Source organism: Sciurus vulgaris, assembly GCF_902686455.1.
Source record: "Sciurus vulgaris genome assembly, chromosome: 16".
Classification (NCBI taxonomy): domain Eukaryota; kingdom Metazoa; phylum Chordata; class Mammalia; order Rodentia; family Sciuridae; genus Sciurus; species Sciurus vulgaris.
In genome coordinates this window covers 46,235,497-46,257,440 of record NC_136477.1, presented here as the reverse complement: position 1 = coordinate 46,257,440, position 21,944 = coordinate 46,235,497, and the positions used below count along the sequence as shown (strand labels likewise).

Genomic DNA, 21,944 nt, shown 5'->3' with positions numbered 1-21,944 from the left:
TTGGTAACACGGCAAACCTCAGCCCCTTGATAGGATCCACTCTGGGCTCTCCATCATACCACTAGATGTGACCACAGCCCTCTACCAGTGTGGGGCAGAAAGGGGAGCAAAGAGGTCCAGTTGCAAAGAGGCCCACAGCAATAAGCCTTGTGTACCCCAACTCTTTAATATTATTAAATATTAAGTTGCATTGTATTTTCTAACAATGACTTTATAAATGGTGCTGCTTCCACTAGTTCAACCATGTGATATTTTGCTGTACTCTCAGCTGCAATAAAAGAACGATTTACCTCTGAATTTTTAGTTTAGTAGTCCCAGATCCCAGTGTTCCTCCATTTGATTCTAAAATCCTTCACCCACACAAGGATAAACTATTATACAGTGTTAAAAAGAAAAATTATGTTGTTAACTCACAGATGTTTCTTTGAAGAGCACAGAACAAAAACACCAAGGCTGACAAATTCCTCAGGGTATTCTGCTCTTACTTTCTGTCCCGTTCACTGCATTAGTGAACTGTGCACTTCTCAGGGTTGCGCAGCATGAGCTGACAATCTACCTGTGACATTCAGCTTTAAAGGCTGTCTTAGTCCATTTGTGCTGATGTAACAGAACACCACATACGGAGTTGTTTATAAAAACTGAAATTTATTTTCTCACAATTCTGGAGGTTGGGAAATCCAGGATCGAGTTCCAGCGTCTGGTGAGGTCCTTCTTGCTGTATCCAGACATGGAAGGTGGAAGGGCAAGCTTCCTGAATACTCTGTGAACCCTCTTTTATAAAAAGCTTACTCACAGGGCAGGAGCCCTCATGGCCAAATCACCTCTCCAAGTTCCCCACCTGTAAATCCCCATATTGGCAACACCTAAATTTTACAAGGGACATGTTCAAACTACAGCAGAGGCTGCCATTCAGATAATTCTGATTACAGGTAATCCTTTGGATTGAATCAATTCTTGTCTTCTGAAGAGCTCATCCTTAACTCATATTTGCTGTTTAGTTATTCATCCCTGGAGACCTGAGACAAGTCCTGCTCTGGTCTTGCTCAGGTCTTTCCTGAGCCTGTCTGTACCTGAAGCCACACCTGCCACCTGGCGGAACATGGATCTCCAAGATGGCTTTGGCAGTCCAGGGGTGTTCAGTGGGGAAAGCCAGGTTCACACCATCATTGGCATATTTGAAAATGATGATCTTTACTTGAGTTTGGGAAGATACTTACCTGTTATATGTCAAATAGTCATGGAATTCATGTAAAAAAACAAACCTATTCTGTTGTCTAGTTGATCTAAGACCTCTTCAACTTTGCTACTTCATTAGAAATAGCTACAACAGAAGCAGTCACTCATCTGTGTGCTAAGTACAGGAACAGGCAGAGGAAAGAGTTAGAAGATGGGGATTTTCTATCTGAAACTGAGGTCGAAACAAGATAAAAGGAAAAAAAATATCTAGAACTCAAAAGATATTACTACTAAAACTTCTCTAAACAAGAACTGAAAATTATTTATAAACTACTTTTATAATTATTAACAGAATCTGTGTTCCTGAGATGAAAGGAACATCTAAAATCAGACATAAGATCCTTATATAAAACCACAAGAATTGCTCATTCTGAAAGCAGAATTTTCCTGGTTGATAAGCAAGTTTCAAAACAGAAAACACAGGAGGCTGAGGCAGGAGAATCACAAGTTAGAAGCCAGCCTCAGCCACTTAGCAAGACGGTAAGCAAACTAGTGAGACCCAGTCTCAAAAAAGGGTTGGGGGTGATGTAACTTAGCGGTTAAGCACCATTCAGTTCAATTCCTGGTACCAAAGAAAGAAAGAAAAAAAGAAAGAAAACAAAGGCGCTATCTTTAGAAACCTAGTAATATATAATAAGTGAGTAAAGTAGTTGCTTTTCTCATCGCCCTATCTATATACGGAGAGGTTTGCTTTATGCTAACATGGAGAGTTCCTTTCAAAATGCAGCTCTCTTATGAAAGCCCTTTTTGGTTTCCTTCCAGCTTAATAAAATATAAATTTTGATTTTTACTTTGCTTTCAGGTGAGACTTCCTTTTCCTCTGCTTGAGTCCTGTTTGAACACCTTATATTAGAGTTGATCAAATGTATAAAATGGGTTTCTGGGCTATATTAAAACCAGAGATTTTCCTAACACATTAGTTCCAAAAATTTAGTAGGTACTGCTAACAGGTCACTAATGTAAAATCCATTAGCAACAACTGTATAAATGCATCTTGCACTGAATAAACATTATATGTGTCCTTGTGGTGAGTTCCTCTGGTTGTCAGCAGGGTGTCTGATTGCTGTGCCGAGACTTGTACCTATGTGCTTAAAGGGGATTGAGAAAAATAATTCACTTGAATCAATGCAAATAATGCTTATAAAATCAACCTCTGTGCTTGGTCTTGCATACTGTTGACACATTAATGTAGCATACATAGAGAAAACAAAATAAAGCCATTTATTCATTTGGCTCAGCTCCTGATAGGATTCCCTACACATTTACTTTCATCTAATCTTAGTAGTTTGTCATTCAGCTTATTCTGGTAGTTTCACCTTAAAAGCAAGGATTTAGCTTTTCTAAAAATGTATTGATAAGTGGGGCCAAGTAATTTGTTTATTCCTTTTTCTTAAAAATTTTTATTTTCTCAACGTAGCATATAGAAATATTACTTGAAAAAACTGGCATTGGGGGTATAGCTTAGTGGTAGAGTGCTTGCCTAGCATGTATAAGGTCCTGGGGTCAATTCCCAGTTCTGCTTAACCAATAATTTAAGAAAAAAGAAAAAAAAAAAAAAAAAAAAACTTGGGGCCAGTCTCAGGAGTTGAGATGATGCTGCCATTCTACAGTACAAAATTACCCCTGCCTTTTTGTGTCCTTCTGGTTGAAATGCTGTTTCCTTTTTACTTGTGCAATTGCTACTCATGTGTCAAGAACTCTCCTGGTATTGTGGAGAAAGCAAAGGCTTTGAAGTCAAATGGAATACCAGTTGCATTAATGATTAATTACAGTCCCTTTGCCTGTAATAACAGATGACCTGGAGAAAGTGGCTTACTATCAGGTGGGCCTTCAGTGTTCACATCTGTAAAACTAACAAGTTAAATGCCCACGTCACATGGATATTGCTTATTATAAAGTAGCAAACAGAAAGTGGTCCCTACTAGATCAGTTGGCCCCATGCTGTCCCTGCTGTATCCTCAGTGCCATGTGCTCTTCATTCAGTGGAAATTGTCATCTGAATAAAAGGAAGACATCAGCCAGCTCTCAGGAAGGAAGGCCCATCACCTCACACTACCCTTCCTGCACTCTAAACTTGATGCCCTTGCAGGAACTCATAGCCCAGAGATCTTCCTAGTAAGAGGGTCCCCAACACTCGAGGGTAATTTACAAATGCCACAGGGGTTGAAAATTAGTAGCCAGGCATAGTGGTGCATGCCTGAATTCCCTGCGATTTGGAAAACTAAGACAGGAGAATCTCAGGTTTGAGACCAACCTCAGCAATTCAGTGAGACTGTCTCAAAAAAATTAAAAGGGCTGGGGATGTAGTTTGGTGGTAAAGCGCCCCAGGTTCAAACCTCGGTACTGAAAAAAAAAAAAAAATTGAGGATTAGTGAGCTCATGCAATGAACAAGAACTCTAAACTGTCTATCAAACATTAATTTAATTATAAATAGGTACCCTCGGTATAAGTTCTGTACCCCAAAAAGATGTAAATTGGCAGTTTCTCCTTCCTAAGGAAATGATGCAAATATTTAATAAGCATGACAAAGTGAATCATCTCTGCTAAGGACTGGAAGTGTTTTCTTCCTGTCTTGTCTAAGCTTCGCTGACTGTTTACCGTGTACCTCCCTTCGCCTAGCTGGTTCCCTCAGGAATTCCTAATATTGCCTGTTAATGTCTGCTGCTGTTTACTTCCAAACCTGAAAACGTCTTCTTATTCTGTGTTCTGCACCCTGGTGTGTTAGCCTCTACATATTTTATACCTTGCTCTTAAGAAGTGGTTAGCATATTCTTCCCATTGTCAAGAGAAGAGCTTCCATATTGAAATCTAAGCCACTAAGGCACTTTGGTGGGCATCAACATGGATGCCATAACACCACAAGTACCCCACCCAAGGACTGTAGCTGAGGAGTATTCAACTTTATCACCCGCAAGAGCTCACTGGCTATAGTAGCAATGCTGCATTTTACTGTAGTTAATTTGGGTTCATCTGTCTTCTTTCTCTACCATACTCCCAGAATCAGCAACAGTTCTTCATTCAGTCTCACCACTTAACTCAGAGTCCCACACATAAGGGGCCTTAGTAAATGATTGTTCCAAGAACGAATGATCCTCTGCGTATCACAGAGCACAGGAGGCAGATGAACTTCCCTGTCCACACCCTCGTTGTGCCTTGCACCTTTCTTAAGCCTTGCATATACTTTACAGCTGAGAGGTGCATAATTATTTAGCCTTTGGTGATACTCCCCCCCAAGGAGTGTGCTTCTGAGAATAATAATGTGATTTGTTGTTTCTCTGAGCTTCATCACAGCAGGCTTTCCAAGTAAAACTAAAATTAGTAATGAATGTTGGAAACATTGCCAGTGAACATATGAAAGGAAGTCATGCTCATTCAGCTAATTTTGGGCTTCCAGAACATGCTCTGCCAGGCCTCCTGGGTAAACGGGGAGTCAACCGTGACATCTACCATGTGCAAGTGTCTTCCTGAAGCCTCTTACTCCACGTGCATCTTTTCATTTAATCTTCACATTGAAGTGTAATGTCTTTAATAAGTGCATTTAGCAAATAGGAAATCATGGTTCTGTGGGGTTAAACGTTGTCCTGGATGACAAATAGCAGAACCTTAACTGGAACTTACATATGCTCTTTCTGCTGCCGTTACCCACCCCTCCATGATTTGCTTTGCCCGCTCTTCCCTGCCGGATGATCTGTTTGTGTGTGAGCCTGGGTTGGTGCTGCCTTTTTGTTCTCCATCACTTTTCTGTTGCTCCTGTCCTACTCTTTTTGCTTCATGACTCAATTCATTTTTTTTTTTTTTTTGCTTTAATTTGTTTTTCTTTTGACTGTTTTGAATGATGGAGGCATGGTTGGCCAGTTTGGTCCTGAGCTGTGACGACCACCATCCTTGCTTGAAGACGTCTCTGCTTCTTTGTAGCTCCCATTTGGCTTGACATCAAAGCTGAAAAAGGTCACTGATGACGGTATGAACCTTTTCAGTATGCAAATTTGTAATGGCACAAATGACTTTATATCAGCATAATAGAGTTCTTAACTATTCATTTTTATCACTGCCTGTTCAATATGTCAAGCTGTAAAATAGAATATTTTAATTTACAGGAATGACTCAGATCTTGAAGAATGAATGTGAAAATACCAAATTCCAAAGTACAAGTGCTACCTCTAGGCTATGGATTGTGTGTGTGTGTGTGTGTGTGTGTGTGTGTGTGTGTGTGTGTGTGTTATTGAATCCAGGGGTGCTCTACCACTGAGCTACAACCCCAACCTTTTTTATTTTTTATTTGAGGCTGGCTCTCACTAAGTTGCATGGGGTTGGCTTCCTCCTTCCTTAGCCTCCTGAGTCTCTGGGATTACAGGTGTCACACCTGTCTTAGTCTGTGAAATTCTTGATAGGGATTATATCCCAGTTAATACTTGGGGGCTGCTTTTAGCAGGCCCTTCCTGAATAATGAAGAAATATTAAAATTTTGATGTTCACTATGTATTTTTTTTTAGAACAGAGGAAGTTGATAAATGCTGTTTGACAAGCTTAAAGAATCTTGTGCACTACTTAAGAAGCATATTGGATTATATTGTAGTTTAAATAAGTGTAACTAATAAAAATGGTGTTCTTTAACTTATACAAATAAATCTACATATATTGAGTTACTATGGCAGTTAGTGATGAATGCTATCAATAAAACCAAGACAGAATGTAAAAGAATAGGTGTTATTTAAAATAGGATGGTCATGTAAAATAGGTAATATTATAAAGAAAAATATTTGGACATTAAAATATAAAAAATTAGAATCTGTACTAATGCAAGTGTCATAATTGCATCCGTTTGAGCTCAGAGAGTTGAGTCTGGCCATCCTATTTCTATATTGATTTTAGAACCAACAAAATTACTTCATACAAGTCTTTTCCTAGCTTTTTGGTGAGTAAAATCATCAATCTACTGTGCTCTGATGCTTTCTTTTCTTCAAGGTCGGGCTCTTAAAACAAGCACGTGTAATTTGGAACAAGACATCAAAAATAATTTTTAAAAAATTAATAGGAACATTTAAAAATACCAGGTATTTTTAGAATCATTTGTGATGAATGGCATCACATAAATGCTGTTTTTAAAATTCTTATTGTATGTTTTAATCTAATTTTCAGATGAAGATGATTTAACTGAAATGGGTAAAATATGTAGGTGTCAGTGCTTTCTATAAAATGAAATTGAACATTTCGTTAAAACGATGACCAAAAAATGTGATTTAAAACTCAGATTTGATGAGCGCACCTTTTTATTTATAGGATTTCACAACGAATGTGGTCTAGCTCCACATAGAACACAAACCTACTCACAGCCTTGTGTAAGTCGTTGTGTAGGGATGCATGATTTTATCACTTTTCACCTCCAGTTTGAACTCGAATGGTGGGAAGTCAGATGAAACAGTGTTTTGCATCATCGCCCAGCCTGTTGTTGAAAGAGCCTTGTGCAGAAGTGCAGGAGGATGTCTGGGTGTCATCCTCGGGTGTGATCTCATGCCTGGATGTTTCCTTTACAGATGATTCAGTCCCTCAAGGCATTGATTGAAAACGCGGATGCTGTATATGAAAAGATCGTGCATTGTCAGAAGGCAGGTAAGTGAAAGTTTCTTCTCTTTAACATAAAATCAATAACGTATTTTCCCCCCAGAACTAGGGCATCTTTTTTGACGCTGTATCCAGAAAATCAGATAAGTACATTATTTTTCCATGGCTAAAGAAAATACTGATTCACTGGTTCTCAACCCTGGATAACAAAATTAACCTAGGGGCCGCTTTCAGAATACATCAACATTGCTTCTGGGGTGTGAGCTGAAATTAGATAGCTGTGAAAAATGTCCAGGCATTTCTCATATGCAGCCAGGATTGAGAACCCTGCATTAATCTCATCTTCAGAGTTACCTGGGCTGCACGCCTCCCGCCAGTCACTCCACGACTCTCTAATACATGGCAGGATAGTGAGACTTGAGCAGAGAAAGAGTGCGTCTTAGGAAGGAGAATGGGTCAGTCTACAACTTTTTAATGCATTGGTATTTTCAAGTATTGATAAATTATTAGTTTAATATCCAAATGTTATGCCATGTTATAAAATTTTGCTTATATAGACAACCATCTACAGATGCTTCTTGGCTTAAAATGGGATAACATCTCAATAAGCCTATTGCAAGTTAAAAATATTAAGTCAGAAATGTACCTGACATCAGAGCTTAGCAACACAGCACACTATAGAGCATTGGTTCTTGATTCTCAGGATCATGTGACTGACTGGGAGCTGGGATTGGCTGCAGCTTCCCAGACCAATAAGAGAGTGCAGTACCATGAGTTCAAGAAAAGATCCAAATTCAAATTTTGAACTATGGATCCTACTGAATGCATATCACTTTTGCACCATTGTAAAATTGGAAAATCATGAGTCAAACATCATAAATCAGGGAACTGTCTATAGTTAGTTTTAGCTGTAGTAAAAAAAATGAAGTACCCTAGATTGCAACAGAAACACATAAAATAGGGTGCTTTCAATTCTTCAATTTTGAGTGAGTGCCAGTTTGGAAGATTCTGATATGAAGAATATTTGTGAGTCTTAAATAAGGAGAGCTGTCCTTGTTTTCCAAGGTTTTTTGGTTGCTATCTTTAAAATCAAGAGGCTATACTTGTGCTTGGCTGAAAAAATAGTTTTCTCTTTTTTCAGAAATGAACCAGTTTAAAATAGATTGAAGACTAAGATATATGTAACAGTTTTCTTTTTTGGTGTTTATTGAAGGAATATTCATATTAGGGGCCAATCAAAAAACTCCAAATTCCTCATCTGGTTTTTCGTATCTCATGAGCAGAATACTTTTAGCAAAATGATCTTTGTACTTTTAGTCCTTCCCAAGATGATTTTCCCTACAATCTACAACTAAAACAAGTTGCTTTAGACACCATGTTTATCATATCACTACCAGGATCTCAGTTTCACATCTAAGCTCCTAATTTTACATGTAAGGTCATCAACCAACCTAATTTTACATGTAAGGTACATAATGTTACCATTTTGCCAACATTATTAATTATGCCATGTGTTCATTCATTGAATAAATGTTATAAGCTTCTATATGCATAAGGTACTTGGTAGCTCTTGCATACCAAAATATGTAAAAAGTCTTTTTCTTGCCTTCTAGAAACTTCAAATCAAACAGCAGATATAAAAGTAAACAGTCTATATATTGAGTATTTACTGTGTGTAACTCAGCCAGGTTTGTGAGGCATTGGGGAGCCATTAATTTTTGAGCAGACAAGGAGGGGCACTGAGCTGTAAGGCAGTGGACATAATAACTATGTGCAGAGAAATTTAAAAGGCAGAGTCTTATTGGAAGGCTGTGGGCAATAGTTGAGGAAGGAGCCAGTGAGCACAACAAGGAAGGAAGGGAGGCAATGGTGGGCCGTGCCCGCTTCCCCTTGGGGCTGCCCTGCGGTCCTTCCCATTCCCTGTGTGTTCCTGCTTCATCAGGTCTCCACAAGCCACCCCTCTGGCAAGCGTTCTGTCTCCATCCTCTCTGCCACCCTACTACTTTTCTTCTTTAAATTGTCTTACTCTTGCAGGAGACATTCATGATTCCTGGATTTATGTTACTAAATCATTCTGCACAATCCTTCAAACCATTTATTTGCTTCAGTTGATAGAGCTTCGTCAGTTATTGTGTATTTTATTAATGTGTTCCATCTTCTAAGTAGGATAATAACTTCCTGTGGCACCAAGATTGTATATTAAGTTACTCCCTGTATCTTATCCATGACATCTGTTCCAACATTCTGTGCAGAATAGTGGCTCGAATATTAACTAACTGAATGTGATTTGACTTGTATTAAGTGTTTAATTCTGTCGAACACATGTGTGAGAGATGTGAACTTTGTGGAATTTTTTGAAAATAACTTTTTTTTTTTCAGAAAAAAAGAACTGATTCTTTCAAGTCACTGTTAATTCCTTGCAACTCCATGGGCTTATGAAATATGATTATTTCTAGTATAATATGCCTTTAGGTTGCTCTGTTTGAGTCCAGTAAGGGATATATTTGACTGTACTTAAAAAGTTGAAGAGTCTTGTCTATTAGGGATTTTTCAGGGTGGGTGGGACAAAGAATAAGCAAGGTTTAGTGGGTTCCAGTTGCCTTCAACTTAAAGATTTTAGAAGCTTGTAAAGATTGTCTTTTGGTTTCACAGTTATTGTGTAACACCCACACAGCCCTTCTGTTACCTCCAGTGCCTATTTTAGAGTCCCTTGGTCTTTGTTTCTCATGTTTACAGTTATTGTAAGGATTTAAGGTCATTAGTCATAGGAAGAATAGCTAATTTGTGTTGAGCTCAAAAGACATTTGCATAAGATTTTACTTTTGATAAATAATTGCTATTCTGCTTACAGAATTTTAGTCTTGCAAAGGAATGTATAGCTCACCCAAGTGCTGCAAGAAAGGATTATTTTAGAAGTATATCTAACTTTGAAACACAAATTTATATTCTTATTTGATAAAACTCTATTTAAGGAATTAAATGGAAATAAGGAGTGAGACATCCACCCAAAATCACATGCTAAAAAAGCACACCACGTTTGGGCAGGTTCAGACTCCTGGCCGTGTGATGGAGTTTTTATGTATGCCAGTGTTAAGGAAAAGAAGGAATGGGGCAGGAGAGGCAGCGGGCAAGTGAAGACCTCCAGACAGGCTATGCCAGGAACCTGCAGGCCCCAGGAGACAGATGCCCTGGAGGCCCCTAGAGGGAACAGTGGAGACAACTTAGTGATGGACAGCCAGGGCAGCCTATGTGGTCCATTCTTCTCAGGAATGCAGCTGGTGCACAGAGGAGCGGGGGTAAAAGGGAAATATTAATAAGAAACCCATGGTCCAGAGGAACTTTGGATTATGTAGAAGGAAATGAGAGGGAAGGGGGTAATGAAAACTGGTGGAATGAGACAGACGTGTGTACATGTATGATTACACATGTGTGTACATGTATGATTACACAAACGGTATGAATCTACATCGTGCACAACCATCGAAATGAAAAGATGTACCCCATTTGTGTACAATGAAATGCAGTCCATAAAAAATTAAAAGATAAATTAAAAAAAAAAAAGATGTTCAACATCATTAAAAAAAAAAAAAAAAGAAACCCATATTCCTAGTAATATGAAGGATCCAGTGAATAAGAATACATTAAAAGATGAGACATTGAGAATGGAAGAAATGGGGTGGACGGGAATGAAGTACAGTCATGGAACACTTGACCTTAGGAAGGGGAAGGACCCCTCGTCTTCTGAGATAATAATAAAGCTGTGACATTTAGAGAAATTGTAAGACAGAAAGGAGCATTTTCCATTGGGGAGGCAGACAATGAAATAGTCCCATAGAATGCCAGCTTTGGGGTAAGGGTGCAAAAGAGGGGATTCAGGACAGGGACAAGAATATGGAAGCATTTGTTAAGAGTAGGTGAGGCTGAACACAGTGGTGCACGCCTGTAATCACAGCAACTCAGGAGGCTTAGGCAGGAGGATCTCAAGTTCAAAGCCAGTCTCAGTAACTTAGTGAGGCCCTTTTTTTTAGAGGGTCTCTTAAAAAAATATGAAAAGGGGCTGGGAATGTGACTCAGTGGGTTCCACCTCTGATAAGCCCACCCCCCAAGAAAATGTCAGAGGTGAGCAGTGCCAGTCAAAGGAACTAATTAAATATTGCATCCTGTGGGAGTGGTGTGGGATGAGAGGGTCTGGGCCACTGTGTGTAAGAAGGATGAATAAGTAATAAATAACACAACTATCCAAGAATGACTATGTGTAATCACCCAGATACACACACACACACACACACACACACACACCCCATTCTCAAGTAGGTAACTGTTAAGGAACACATGCAGAGGAGCCAAACAGGAACCTGCAGAGGATGAGGGATCATAAAAGTTCATTTTTAAAAGACATAATCAATAATAAAATTTGGCAAATTTTTTCAGGAAAAAAAAATCTTTATAGTACATATCTTATTTTCTTTTTCAATGACCAAAACCATAACCTCTTTGAAGTGTAATTTTTTTCTCATCACTCAATTGATTTGCTTCCTGAAGGACAGAAAGACCACCTAGAAGGAAACTTAAGCCACTTTGCTTCAGTGAGCTGGGCATTTTTATCAGGTGATTTTTGAATGGAAAGTAAATTGTTCTCTAGAGAATAGAAAGAAAGCAATGACATACTTCCTACTAAAGAATTAACAGGAGTTTAATTTCCACTCCCTTCTAAAACCTCATTAAAATGACAAGGTGTTTTTTTGTTTTGTTTTGTTTTGTTTTGTTTTGTTTTGTTTTGTTTTGTTTTAAGACCCAAATCCATAAGGACAAAGACAATGCAGTAACAAAATTCTGGAAGCTGGAGAACAGCTGAGCAAGTGATAATTGATTGAATAAGTGATAATTGGCTGAGCTGCTGACTCAGGAAACTGGCTGTAATGGGGAGGTGTTGGGTGAACTAACAATCCACCCGCTCAGAACAGGGTGGTGCCAGGTACTTCTGGAAATTGGGGTAAGGTAGGAATAATAAGACAGCGATCTGAAAGTTGGATTAGGAAGCAGTTAGACCCATGTGTCCTGACGCTGGTGAAAATTAAAAAGAGCAAAATTCTCAGCCTTCATGTGGGGAACTTAATGCTTGGGAAAGATCTAATTTAATCTAAACACATTGCTTACGAATAGAGGTGTAAACACTAAAGAGGAAAATGAAATCAGTTAAAGGGATGGAATGTGGCTGCCTCTGGGGAGGGGGAGCTCATGAGCAGTATTTGGCTCTTTAAACCGTGCACACGCATAATTCTGATCAAAATGAAAAACAAAGTTTGAACAAAAAAGGAGGAAGGAATCCAGGGACCGAAGCTGCCACAGGGATGGAGGTTCCTGGAAATGCTGTCCACACCCACAAGGGCTGGAGACTGTGGCCTGCAGAGGGTTCAAGGGCACAGCCAGGGCAGCGCAGTGTGTGCTTGTGCGGTAGGTGAGAGCCAACCCTTTTCTCGCAGGGGAATTGGTTCGGCTGTTTCTGGATGACTACTGTGACAGGGAGGATCAAGCTTCAAATGAAATAAAACACATCCCCCGCCTCCGTGAACACAGCTGAGAGCTCTGAGGGACTCTCTCCCAGGGCCTTGGTCGCATCATTTCCAAGTGGGACAAAGGATAATTTTCTGGATAATGGAAGTTTTTATTACGTTTTATAATAGATCCTATATACTCCTGCTTTCTTAAGTTTGGTTTGCCGAAAATTATTTGAAGTTTTGTGTTTATATCATTAACACACAGTTAATGACACATCCGCGGTGAGGCTGTGGCTCAGTGCGGTGCTTCCCCCAGGGGCCTTTGAGTTCCGAGGCCCACTTGCTGTGCCTGTTCACGTCCAGTCCCTGTGTTAATAGTTTAGTCCCATCTCCTTTTCTTCCACTCTTACTGCCTTCTGCTGATCAGTACTGTATTTCCAACTGTCTATTGTACACAGCTCCTTTTCTTCCTATTTGCTGCTTTTAGTCTGCTGAGCAGTTGACATCTCCCCCATGACCAGGCTTGATTGATTTGTCTTACTTAAAAGCAGGTGAGGGCTCGACACAGTCCTAGGTGGGGAGAGTGAGCAGAATGTCAGGCCAGACCTACCTGATCTGGGTTTGGATGCTCAGCCCTTTCTCTCTCTCTCTCTCTCTCTCTCTCTCTCTCTCTCTCTCTCTCTCTCTCTCTCTCTCTCTCTCTCTCTCTCTGTTGTTGTTTTTTCTTTTTTCTTTTTTTTTGCAAACCCCTCAGATCTCAGAGTGCTCTTAGGACCTGAGGTTACCGGGTAAGTAACCTACCACCATCACCACTTGGTTCACTGACATCACTATCCAGCCCAGCACAGTAAACAAAATCATCTGTGAGATTCATTCTGAAAGTACTTCACAAGAGTTCAGTTTGAAAAGATTTGCAAAAGAAAACCCAGGAGACTTGTAACTTCTGTTTTAGTTTATGTCAGAGTGTTTCTCAGCTGTTATACAGAAATAAAAGCTTCTTTCCTGGGAAGCCAGAGACCCAGGTTCCTCTGTCTTCCTTGCCGTGTGTTGTTGTGTGACTTAGGTTGATCACTTGACCCCTCTCTGCCTCATTTTTCACCTTCTAAATGGCATATGATTTTCTGATGACCTACAGGTTCTAAAGTACAGAGACCTAAGGTCAGTGGCATAAGCAGTGATTTTGTAAAGGCTTGATTACAGTTACTTTAAAAGACTAGAAAGGGGCTGGGGCTGTAGCTCAGCGGTAGAGCACCTTCCTAACATACTGAGGCCCTGGGCAGGGGGCATTTGGACAGGTCATCACATACAGCATCACAGAACACAGTCACTACAGCCCATTAGTGTGCACTTTGAGGGAAGAGTTCCTAGCTTGGAATGTAAAGAGTGAGCCCTCTGAAGGTGAGATTCCAGGAACCCACATCAGACTCTCAGGGCCCCCTGGGGAACCTAGTAGGTGTCCTCAGGTCTAAAACAAGGCAAAGGATCTCACTATGTCTCTCCTCCTAAAGACTGCTTGTTGACCCACCAGCTCCTAGGCACTCACTAATTAACTAACTAGTAATTAGTGAAGCCATGGGAAATCAAGAGGTAGCAAGATCATCAGTGTCTTCCCTCGAAAGCGACCTTCATTACTAATAAGGAAGCACAGAGGAAATTATCTTAGTAAAGGTGACAGACATTCATCCGGGGCAAAAAGATGGTCTCTAGAAACCCTGTCTCACCACACCCTGTCTTCTGTACCCGTCCCAATACTGCTCTAAGAATTCCCTTCAGGCCAGGCACAATGACACACACCTGTAATCCCAGCTACCTGGGGAGGCTGAGACAGGAGAATCACAAGTTTGAGGCCAGCCTGGGCAACTTCACAAGACCCTGTCTCGAGAGGTGGGGATATAACTCAGTGGTGAGAGCACTTGCCTAGCATGTGCAAGGCCCAGAATTCCATCCCTAGTAGCACAAACAAACAAAAAGATACCCAATCAATTTTCATACTCAGAGTATTTTTTTTCTGAGTGTGGTCAGAATGTCCTAGTGATGTTTATTTAAAATGCAATTTCTTTGCATTATCTTCCCCCAATCCCCAAATATTGAATCTTTGGGGATGAAGCTCCAGAATTTGCATTGAAATAAGCATGTTTAGGTTTTAAAAACTTTTTCCAGGGTAGAACAGGCCCCCTTCCTGCTGCATGCTTTGACCCTGCATCTCTTTCCTGTGCCCTCAAAGGGACCAAGTTGACTATTCATACTCAGACAGGTGCTGGCTGCGTGTTTGGAGTGACAGCCGAGTTATCTTTCTGGAACAGCAAGCTTCTTCTTTGTAACACGGCTTTGACGAGTGAAATTCCCCCTATGCTACAAAGGAAGGTGAGGGGAGCTGGGGGGGACACTTGACCTTCCTGAGGTACCTGTTCTACGATCACATCCCAAACCTGTGCTCTTGTCACATCTTCATTCCTTCTTCCTTTGTAAATCCACAGTCTCTGAAAGTACCCTTTTCATTTAAATAGCAACCCACAGGATTGTTTCAGTAGATGCTCTGCTGGGGAGGATCAGAAGTGATCCTGTCTATGTAGACTGTTTTCAACTCTAGACTTGCATTAAAAAACTACCTTTTTGGTTACTTTTCTTTCTATTATGATTCCCTATTACAGCTGAGAGGAGCCATGATTCAAGTAAAGTCCACAGACATAATGAATCACCTTTTTCATACAAATCCTAGAGCGTTTAGAAGGCTCGAAACATATAAAACCTGATAGATATCCTCAGATATTGAAAATAAAAGATGATCTCAAAGAACTTTTCAGCTCTCAAATGCTGTAGTCCGATCCTATAATGTAATATAAAAACATAGGGGATTATAAAAGGGAATATATTAGGGGGATCAGGTAAAAGGGGAGAAAAGCATTCTAAGGATGTTTTAACAATACTTAGAGATAGACCTTCTTAAAACAAGGAATTTAAAACAGTTTTAACTTGTATAAGTCATAATACTTCTCATTATGGGGCAATGCCATGTCAATAACATGTTAACACAGTAAGGAAGTAGCACAGTCATGCATTTGTGGAAGGTGTTCCCGGACAAGGGTTGTATTAATCACTCATCCAAGATTTAAAAAAAGGTGAAAGATCTCTGCTGTCATGGAACATGAAAGGAGTGAGTGACACAGATAACAGGTGTAAATGAAGCGTGAAGGAAGGAGCTCTCCCAAAGGTTCTGTGGGTGGGAGGTGACCTTGGGCTAGGGGCTTGAGGGAGTGCAGCATTCGCGTATGCTAAGCAGAGGGATGGGGTGTTTTAGGTAAGCAAAGCTTAGAAGTCTTCATCATAAAGATGTGCTGTCAATACACATGAAATATATCGTTCTGGCCGAAAGGAAGTATTTGATCAGGAAATTGTAGAAACTAGGATCAGGTCTAATGATTCAAGCCTTCTAATTCAAGGCTAAAGCATTTAGGGTTGATTTTCTAGGTCAACATTTCCCAAAATTTAATTCAAGGAACACTTGTCATCCTCATGGGCAAAGGATTTCATCATCAAATATCATAACACAATTCACACCCTTTAGAGGGTCTCAATGCACACTGGCATGCTAGATATCCTCCAGTTTAGCTCAGCATGTTCCAAACTTATTTCATTATAAAGCCCTTGCTTTGAGTTCTTTCTGTCAACATCTTAAGCACTTCAGGAAACTATTTTAGGCAGTGGGACCGTGAAATCATTAAGGACCCGCTCAGGGACTCTGATCAACTTGTTTTCTTCCTGTGTGTTCTGTGTTCCACTACTACTCCTATGGAGAGAATGTGAAGGCCTGAAATGTCAGCATAGGAAGAAGTTGGTTGTGAGGTCTGTTTTCGGTGTGGCCTGCATGACATCACAGTAGGGTGGTCATGCAGAAACATCTGGTGCATGGTCAGAGGACCTGAAGCGAAGCTTGGGATGGAGATCAAGCCAACAGGTAGAACTGTTATGCAAACAGAAGCACAGCTTGAGGGGTGGAAGGAAGAAAGGGTAGGCTGGAGATATAGAAAGCCCTGGGATACAAATGAGACTGATTCAGAACCAAATGTCTTCTCCTTCAAAATCTAAAATCATCCCAGCATACCTAATGCCTTACCCTGCTGTACTTTGTCTTTTTCTGTTAACAATCACTATTTTTTTAACACACACATAATTAACCTATATTCATTGATTATTATCTTTTTCCAACCAAAACCCAACCCTTGAGGGCAGGGAATCAGTTTATAACATCCGAACACCAAGAACAGAGACTGGCACCTAGCTGGCACTCAGAAAATATGTGTTGAGCTGAGCTCAATGCAGGATACTACTGTTACCTGTTCATGCATCTAGTCAACGGACATTGGTTGGGTTCTTACTCTCAGTTGGATCAGAAGATGGGATGCCAAAGAGGATATGGGCCCTGCTTTCAGTGGACTGCAGGTGGACTGTTGGAGAGAGGTGTGTGTAAGAAATTCTTGCCACCAGTTTGCAAGTGAAGTAGTGCATGCCCCTTCTCCACACCCCAGGCCACACTGAGAAGGAGGGGTGCTCTGTTTGGGGGTGGGTAGTTACACCAAAGTCAGGGCTGGAGTGGAGTTGAGAAGGTGGGCTTAGGCTCCAGCTAGAGTAAAGATCATGTGCCTGGCAGTAAGGCCCATGGTAGCAGCAGCATGGGCCACATGGGGCATCATGTGGCAAGGACAGGAGCAGCAAACGAGGCTAGAGATTTAGGCCAGGGACTTTAACAGAACATCAGACTGGCAAACTGGTATGTTAGACTGAAGGTAAAGAATTCTGTACGGCCCAAACCAAGATTCTGATGGTCATGCTAACAGGATTTATTGATGGGTTGGATGTGGGTTAGGGGGAGAGAAAGAAGGGAGTAGTAGAACTGGAGATTGTGCCATCCTGGAGGGATGGAGCTACTGTTTACAGACATGGGAAAGAGGATGGAACAGATTTGAGAGGGAAGAGCAAGGGTTTGTTTTTGACAAGTTAGATGTCTTGTTGGCTTCCAAGTTTAACTTTATGGGGCTAGGTTGATGCTGGAGGTTTAACTTTGGAAGTCATAGAAGTCATAGCTCCAGGGTGCTCTTTCAAGCTGGGAGATTGAGTTCATCTCCCAGGTAGAGAATATGGAGCCCCCTAGGGTATAGATGCTGGGGAGATGCAGAAGAACTTGCACAGGTGGTTGAGGTGTGGTGGACAGAGAGGCAGGATGAGACTCCGATCTTTATGGGTAGAGTGAATGAGGTATTGCAAGGAGATACCACTTTTCTCTGTCAGGTTCAAACTGCATGAGAGACTTTAGCATACTCAACTCATGATGGCACAGTGAGAATATAGGGGAAACTAATAACTGTCACTTGGGGATGCATGTAAATTGGGTCCATGCCTCAGAAAGGCCATATGGCAGTAATTATCAGAATTATAAATTGTATATACTTCAATTCAGCAATTCTATTTTTCAGAGTTTTTTCTACAGAACTTGGGGAAGAACACATGTACAGTTTTCTTTGTTAATACTGAGAACAACCTAAATGATCAACAGGGGGACCCTGATTAAATACATTATATGCTGTTGCCTTATAAGGGAATATTATGCTACCATAACAAAGAATAAAGAAGTATAGGTATGTATGTGTACATGTGTTTACACACACTGCACATATATACATATATAAGGAAGACCTCATATACCCATATGGGTAAAAGTATAAACACATGAATTTCAAAAGCAAGGCAAAACATTGTGTTAGTATCTATTTTTAAAGGTGGGAGGGGAGAATAGCTGTGTGCTGTGAGCACGTCATTCTCTAGAAGAATACCTTGGAAGCAGTGAGGGTGGTTGTCTGACAGGAGGGGAGCTAGGGGCCTGGGAAATGGGAAAGAATTCCCCATATATCAGTTTATACTTTTTTAGCTTATTGAACCATATGAGTATATTATCTGTTGAAAATTCAAATAAGAAGAGGTGTAAAAAAGAAAGAAAATAGTGGCCTGGGTGCAGTGAAGAGGGTCTTGTGTGTCGTGACTATGGGAGAAGGGAAGAGCTGATTTAAATGGTGATCCAAACAAATCTACTCTAGGCGTACAAAAAACAAAAATCTGTTCATCTGTTTGCAGTGCTAGGGATTTGTGCATGCTAGACAAGTGCTCTACCAAAAAGAGAAACAAAACTACTGTGTGTGTGATTGAAGAGGATCTTTGTATTTCTGGGTGAAATGAAATGAGGACGGTCTTGCTAACACAGTTCCTCCTGGGGTCTCGCTCACCCAAGTCAGGTGGCCATGGGTTGAGACTGGCATGGCAGGTCCCACAAAGGACCAAGAGTGATGCGGCTTCAGCTCACCTAGATTCACCCAGATGGAAATGCTGGCAGGGAAGAAATACCCTCCTTCATGTAATTCATTCACAAATTGTACTGCTGTGGGCTTGGCATCACACAGATCTTGTCATCCATCTGGGCTCCAGGGATATATTTAAGAGACCTGGTTTATCTATCCCGTTTCTTGTGGAATAGGATTTAACAGTTCAAAATCCATCTTAAAAATAATTTGGCGTTTCTTAATGCCAAGATTATTTGGCAAGAAGGCCAAGAAAAAGACACTACCAGCTGGAAGTGTTTGAACAGCAACTAGGCATGTCCATATCTCCCCAAGTGCAAGGGTGAAACACCCCCATGTCTGTAGTGCACCCTCACTCCAGACCCCTGGAGTCTGGGGCAGAGTGGACAGTTGACAAAGACTATATATTTAAACAGGTTCTATGTGAGAATTGGAAAAAAGAAGTGATCAGATATCCATATTTTGTTCTCAGGGGTAGTAAGATAGATAGATAGATACTTTGTGTAGACCATGTTAGATCAGTCCTTTTAATACTGTTGATGAATTGACCTCTTGAATGAGGTCCCAAGTAAGCTTGTATCATGTGGAATTCCATCTTCCAGGAAATATCCCACCACACCGAATTTGGGGAATTTGAAATAAATTAAAATTATAAATATCTAATTATTCTAAAAGATTTACCTTTGCCTTCAATTTCCATTTTTCAGCATACACATAAATCTCTTTCAACTGGTTATTTATAATAAAGGAGCTTTTTAGGAGAGCAAAGTAAATTTCCAGTTTAAAAACTAATCATTATCCCCATTTAAGATTAGTATGTCTCTGTCAGGACTGTTTTTTAATTACTTTTGCTTCTTAAAAAGTTTAGCCATGTGCTACAGGATATATTTTAGGTTCATATCATTTAGATTGGTTAAAAAAAAAAAAAAAAAAAAAAAAAACTCAACCAGAATGTTTGAAAGGTCATCTGCTTTACGTCTGGAAAGGAAGCGTGGCATTCATTTCAGTTGGAAGAGGAGGCGACACCATAGTTCTGCCTTGGCTCCGCCTCTCACTTAAAGCATAAACTGCGTCTTCGTATCTTTTTTATTTCATGTATCATACTTTTTATTCTTAGATCTGATTAGTTTTCATCTAAGTTTGTTATCTGTGATGGGAAGCAGAGCACTTAATAGACCTGGAAATTTCTCTTCCATCCATTCTAGGATTATTACAGGCAGTTGCACTAATGTTCTGGGTTAATTTAATTATATCATCTTGAAGATTTTGCACTCATCTATTAATTTTCATAAAACATGCTTTATCACCATTACATTCTTTTTTTTTTTTTTTTTTTTTTTGGTAGTGCTGGGGATCGAACCCAGGGCCTTGTGCTTGCGAGGCAAGCATTCTACCAACTGAGCTATCTCCCCAGCCCACATTCCATTTTTGACATTAAGTTTTCGGCTCTTTGAAACCCTTCAGATATTTAAATTATAAAGTACTTTGAAATAATAACTAGGAAATTATGTGAAACAAACATCGTCATGTTAAAAATTCAGGCCGTTTAGATTTTTAAAGAAATAACAGGGAAAGAAGTGAAGAAAGTGAACTTTCCAAAAATGTTTCTTTACATAAAAATCCAATCACATACCTTCCAGTGGCCATACCAGTTCTTAAAGTTTAACACCGTAGGTCTAAATCAAAAGTTAAATGATTGGTGCCACAACCTCCATAGGTCCAGGCCTAACTTTGTTCTTCCTCACGTGGTCAGTATCTTCCATTCCCTTGAGACCAGAATTGAACTGAACTCTCATAGACATCACCTGATCTTGGGTTTTCTATTGTCCTTTCTCTGCTTGTTGACAACCTACTATTTAGTTCCTTGGTTCTCAAGTTATTTACCACTAAGGAATTTGAGCAAGTTTTCTCCTTGGTTAACATTCTAGAAGAAAAATACCTTCTGCTTTTCCTTAGGATCAGAAACTTGGGGTCTTGGAGTCAGAGCAATCTAATTGTAGATTCTTTGGCACAAAACAACCAAGGCTCAAAAGAGCCGCACCCCAGGCCCAGCCAGGTCTGTGTGTGAGACGCTGACCATTGGCTGATTTCTAAGCAAAAACTCATATTTCTGTGTGCTTCATTGGACTTATGTAATATGTTCACAACCTTCAAACTTTGATACTTTTAAACACAGTATGTATTTTGGCTGTTAAATAATACAGCACATTGCAATTGTATCATACTTATCAATGGACTAATTACCTAGTTAGTGTTGGTTTTCAACTGAGTCTTAGTAACACTGAAACCAAGATTTCAATTTCTTCACCCAAATTAACTGTTACCTCCTGTCTTACTTGAGCACCATGGTTGAAAAATCAGGGAATCCAAGTTCTTTCCCCTCCCTCTTTAACAGGTGCCCCCAGGTGTTACATTTTACCATGAAGAAAACATGGACAAGACCAAGCCTTGTTTGAGACTTTTATAATGCCATTTTGTTCAAATCAAACTAGTATATGGGACATAGGCTAAGAAAAAATATGATTATTTTGATAAACAATTAGCTGCAAGGTAATGTTAACAACTATATATGACTGAAATATATAGATTTATGACCAAAATGTGCTGGCATAGTATTTGGAAGATGCTGGAAACAAACAGGGAGATAGATCTTGTTCCTGAGAGGATACCCTCTGTCTCATTCCCTCATCATTATTGGCCTGGTTTCTATTTCTGAACCTGAAGATTGCTTTCACAGTGGGAATTCTTATCAGAGTCACTGTGCAGCAGCAGCAGCAGCAGCAGCAGCATCCACGTGATCCAGGCTGCCTGTTATTTTCCCCACATCAGCCTGGTAGCTTTCCACACGTCGGTCAGGCACTGCTTGGGCCATGTAAGCTAAGAGCCACATTCTATAAGGACATTAGGACTCTTTGGGCTTAAACCCATATTTTAGAAACTTCTAAATATTGATTTTGCAGATGATCATCACAAAAGTAATTTTCTTAGGATCAATAAAATTCAGTTATTTTCAGCACTATGTAGGTTTTTCTTAGCTGTGATTCATCCATAAAAATTACTTATGCTTTAGAACTGGAAAGCTCTCTGTTTCAACTTCTAATGCTGCAGATGAAGAGACAGAGGCCCCATGGAAAGCCTTGTTGTGAGGCAGTAGGACCCCGCACAAGGACAGCCCTCAAAGGTGTCTGTTAACTTCTGACTTGCTGAGGAGGAACTGGTTTGGGTAGTGCTGCATCTTCCCTTTCTTTTAGGAACTGTAAGGCTCCTCTTGGCAGGCATCATTAAGAGCCTGCTTGTGAG

At 40.2% G+C, this 21,944-nt stretch overlaps 1 protein-coding gene across 5 annotated transcripts in view; it reads left to right on the top strand.

Moving 5' to 3' along the window:
• Positions 1 to 21,944, top strand: part of PLCL2 (phospholipase C like 2) — a 217,173-nt gene that overhangs the window by 132,574 nt on the left and 62,655 nt on the right. For all 5 annotated transcript variants that reach the window (XM_079115498.1, XM_079115495.1, XM_079115496.1 and 2 more), the window contains exon 5: positions 6,772 to 6,847. In XM_079115498.1, the coding sequence (XP_078971624.1) occupies positions 6,772 to 6,847 (76 nt within the window). The remainder of the gene's footprint in view (positions 1 to 6,771; positions 6,848 to 21,944) is intronic.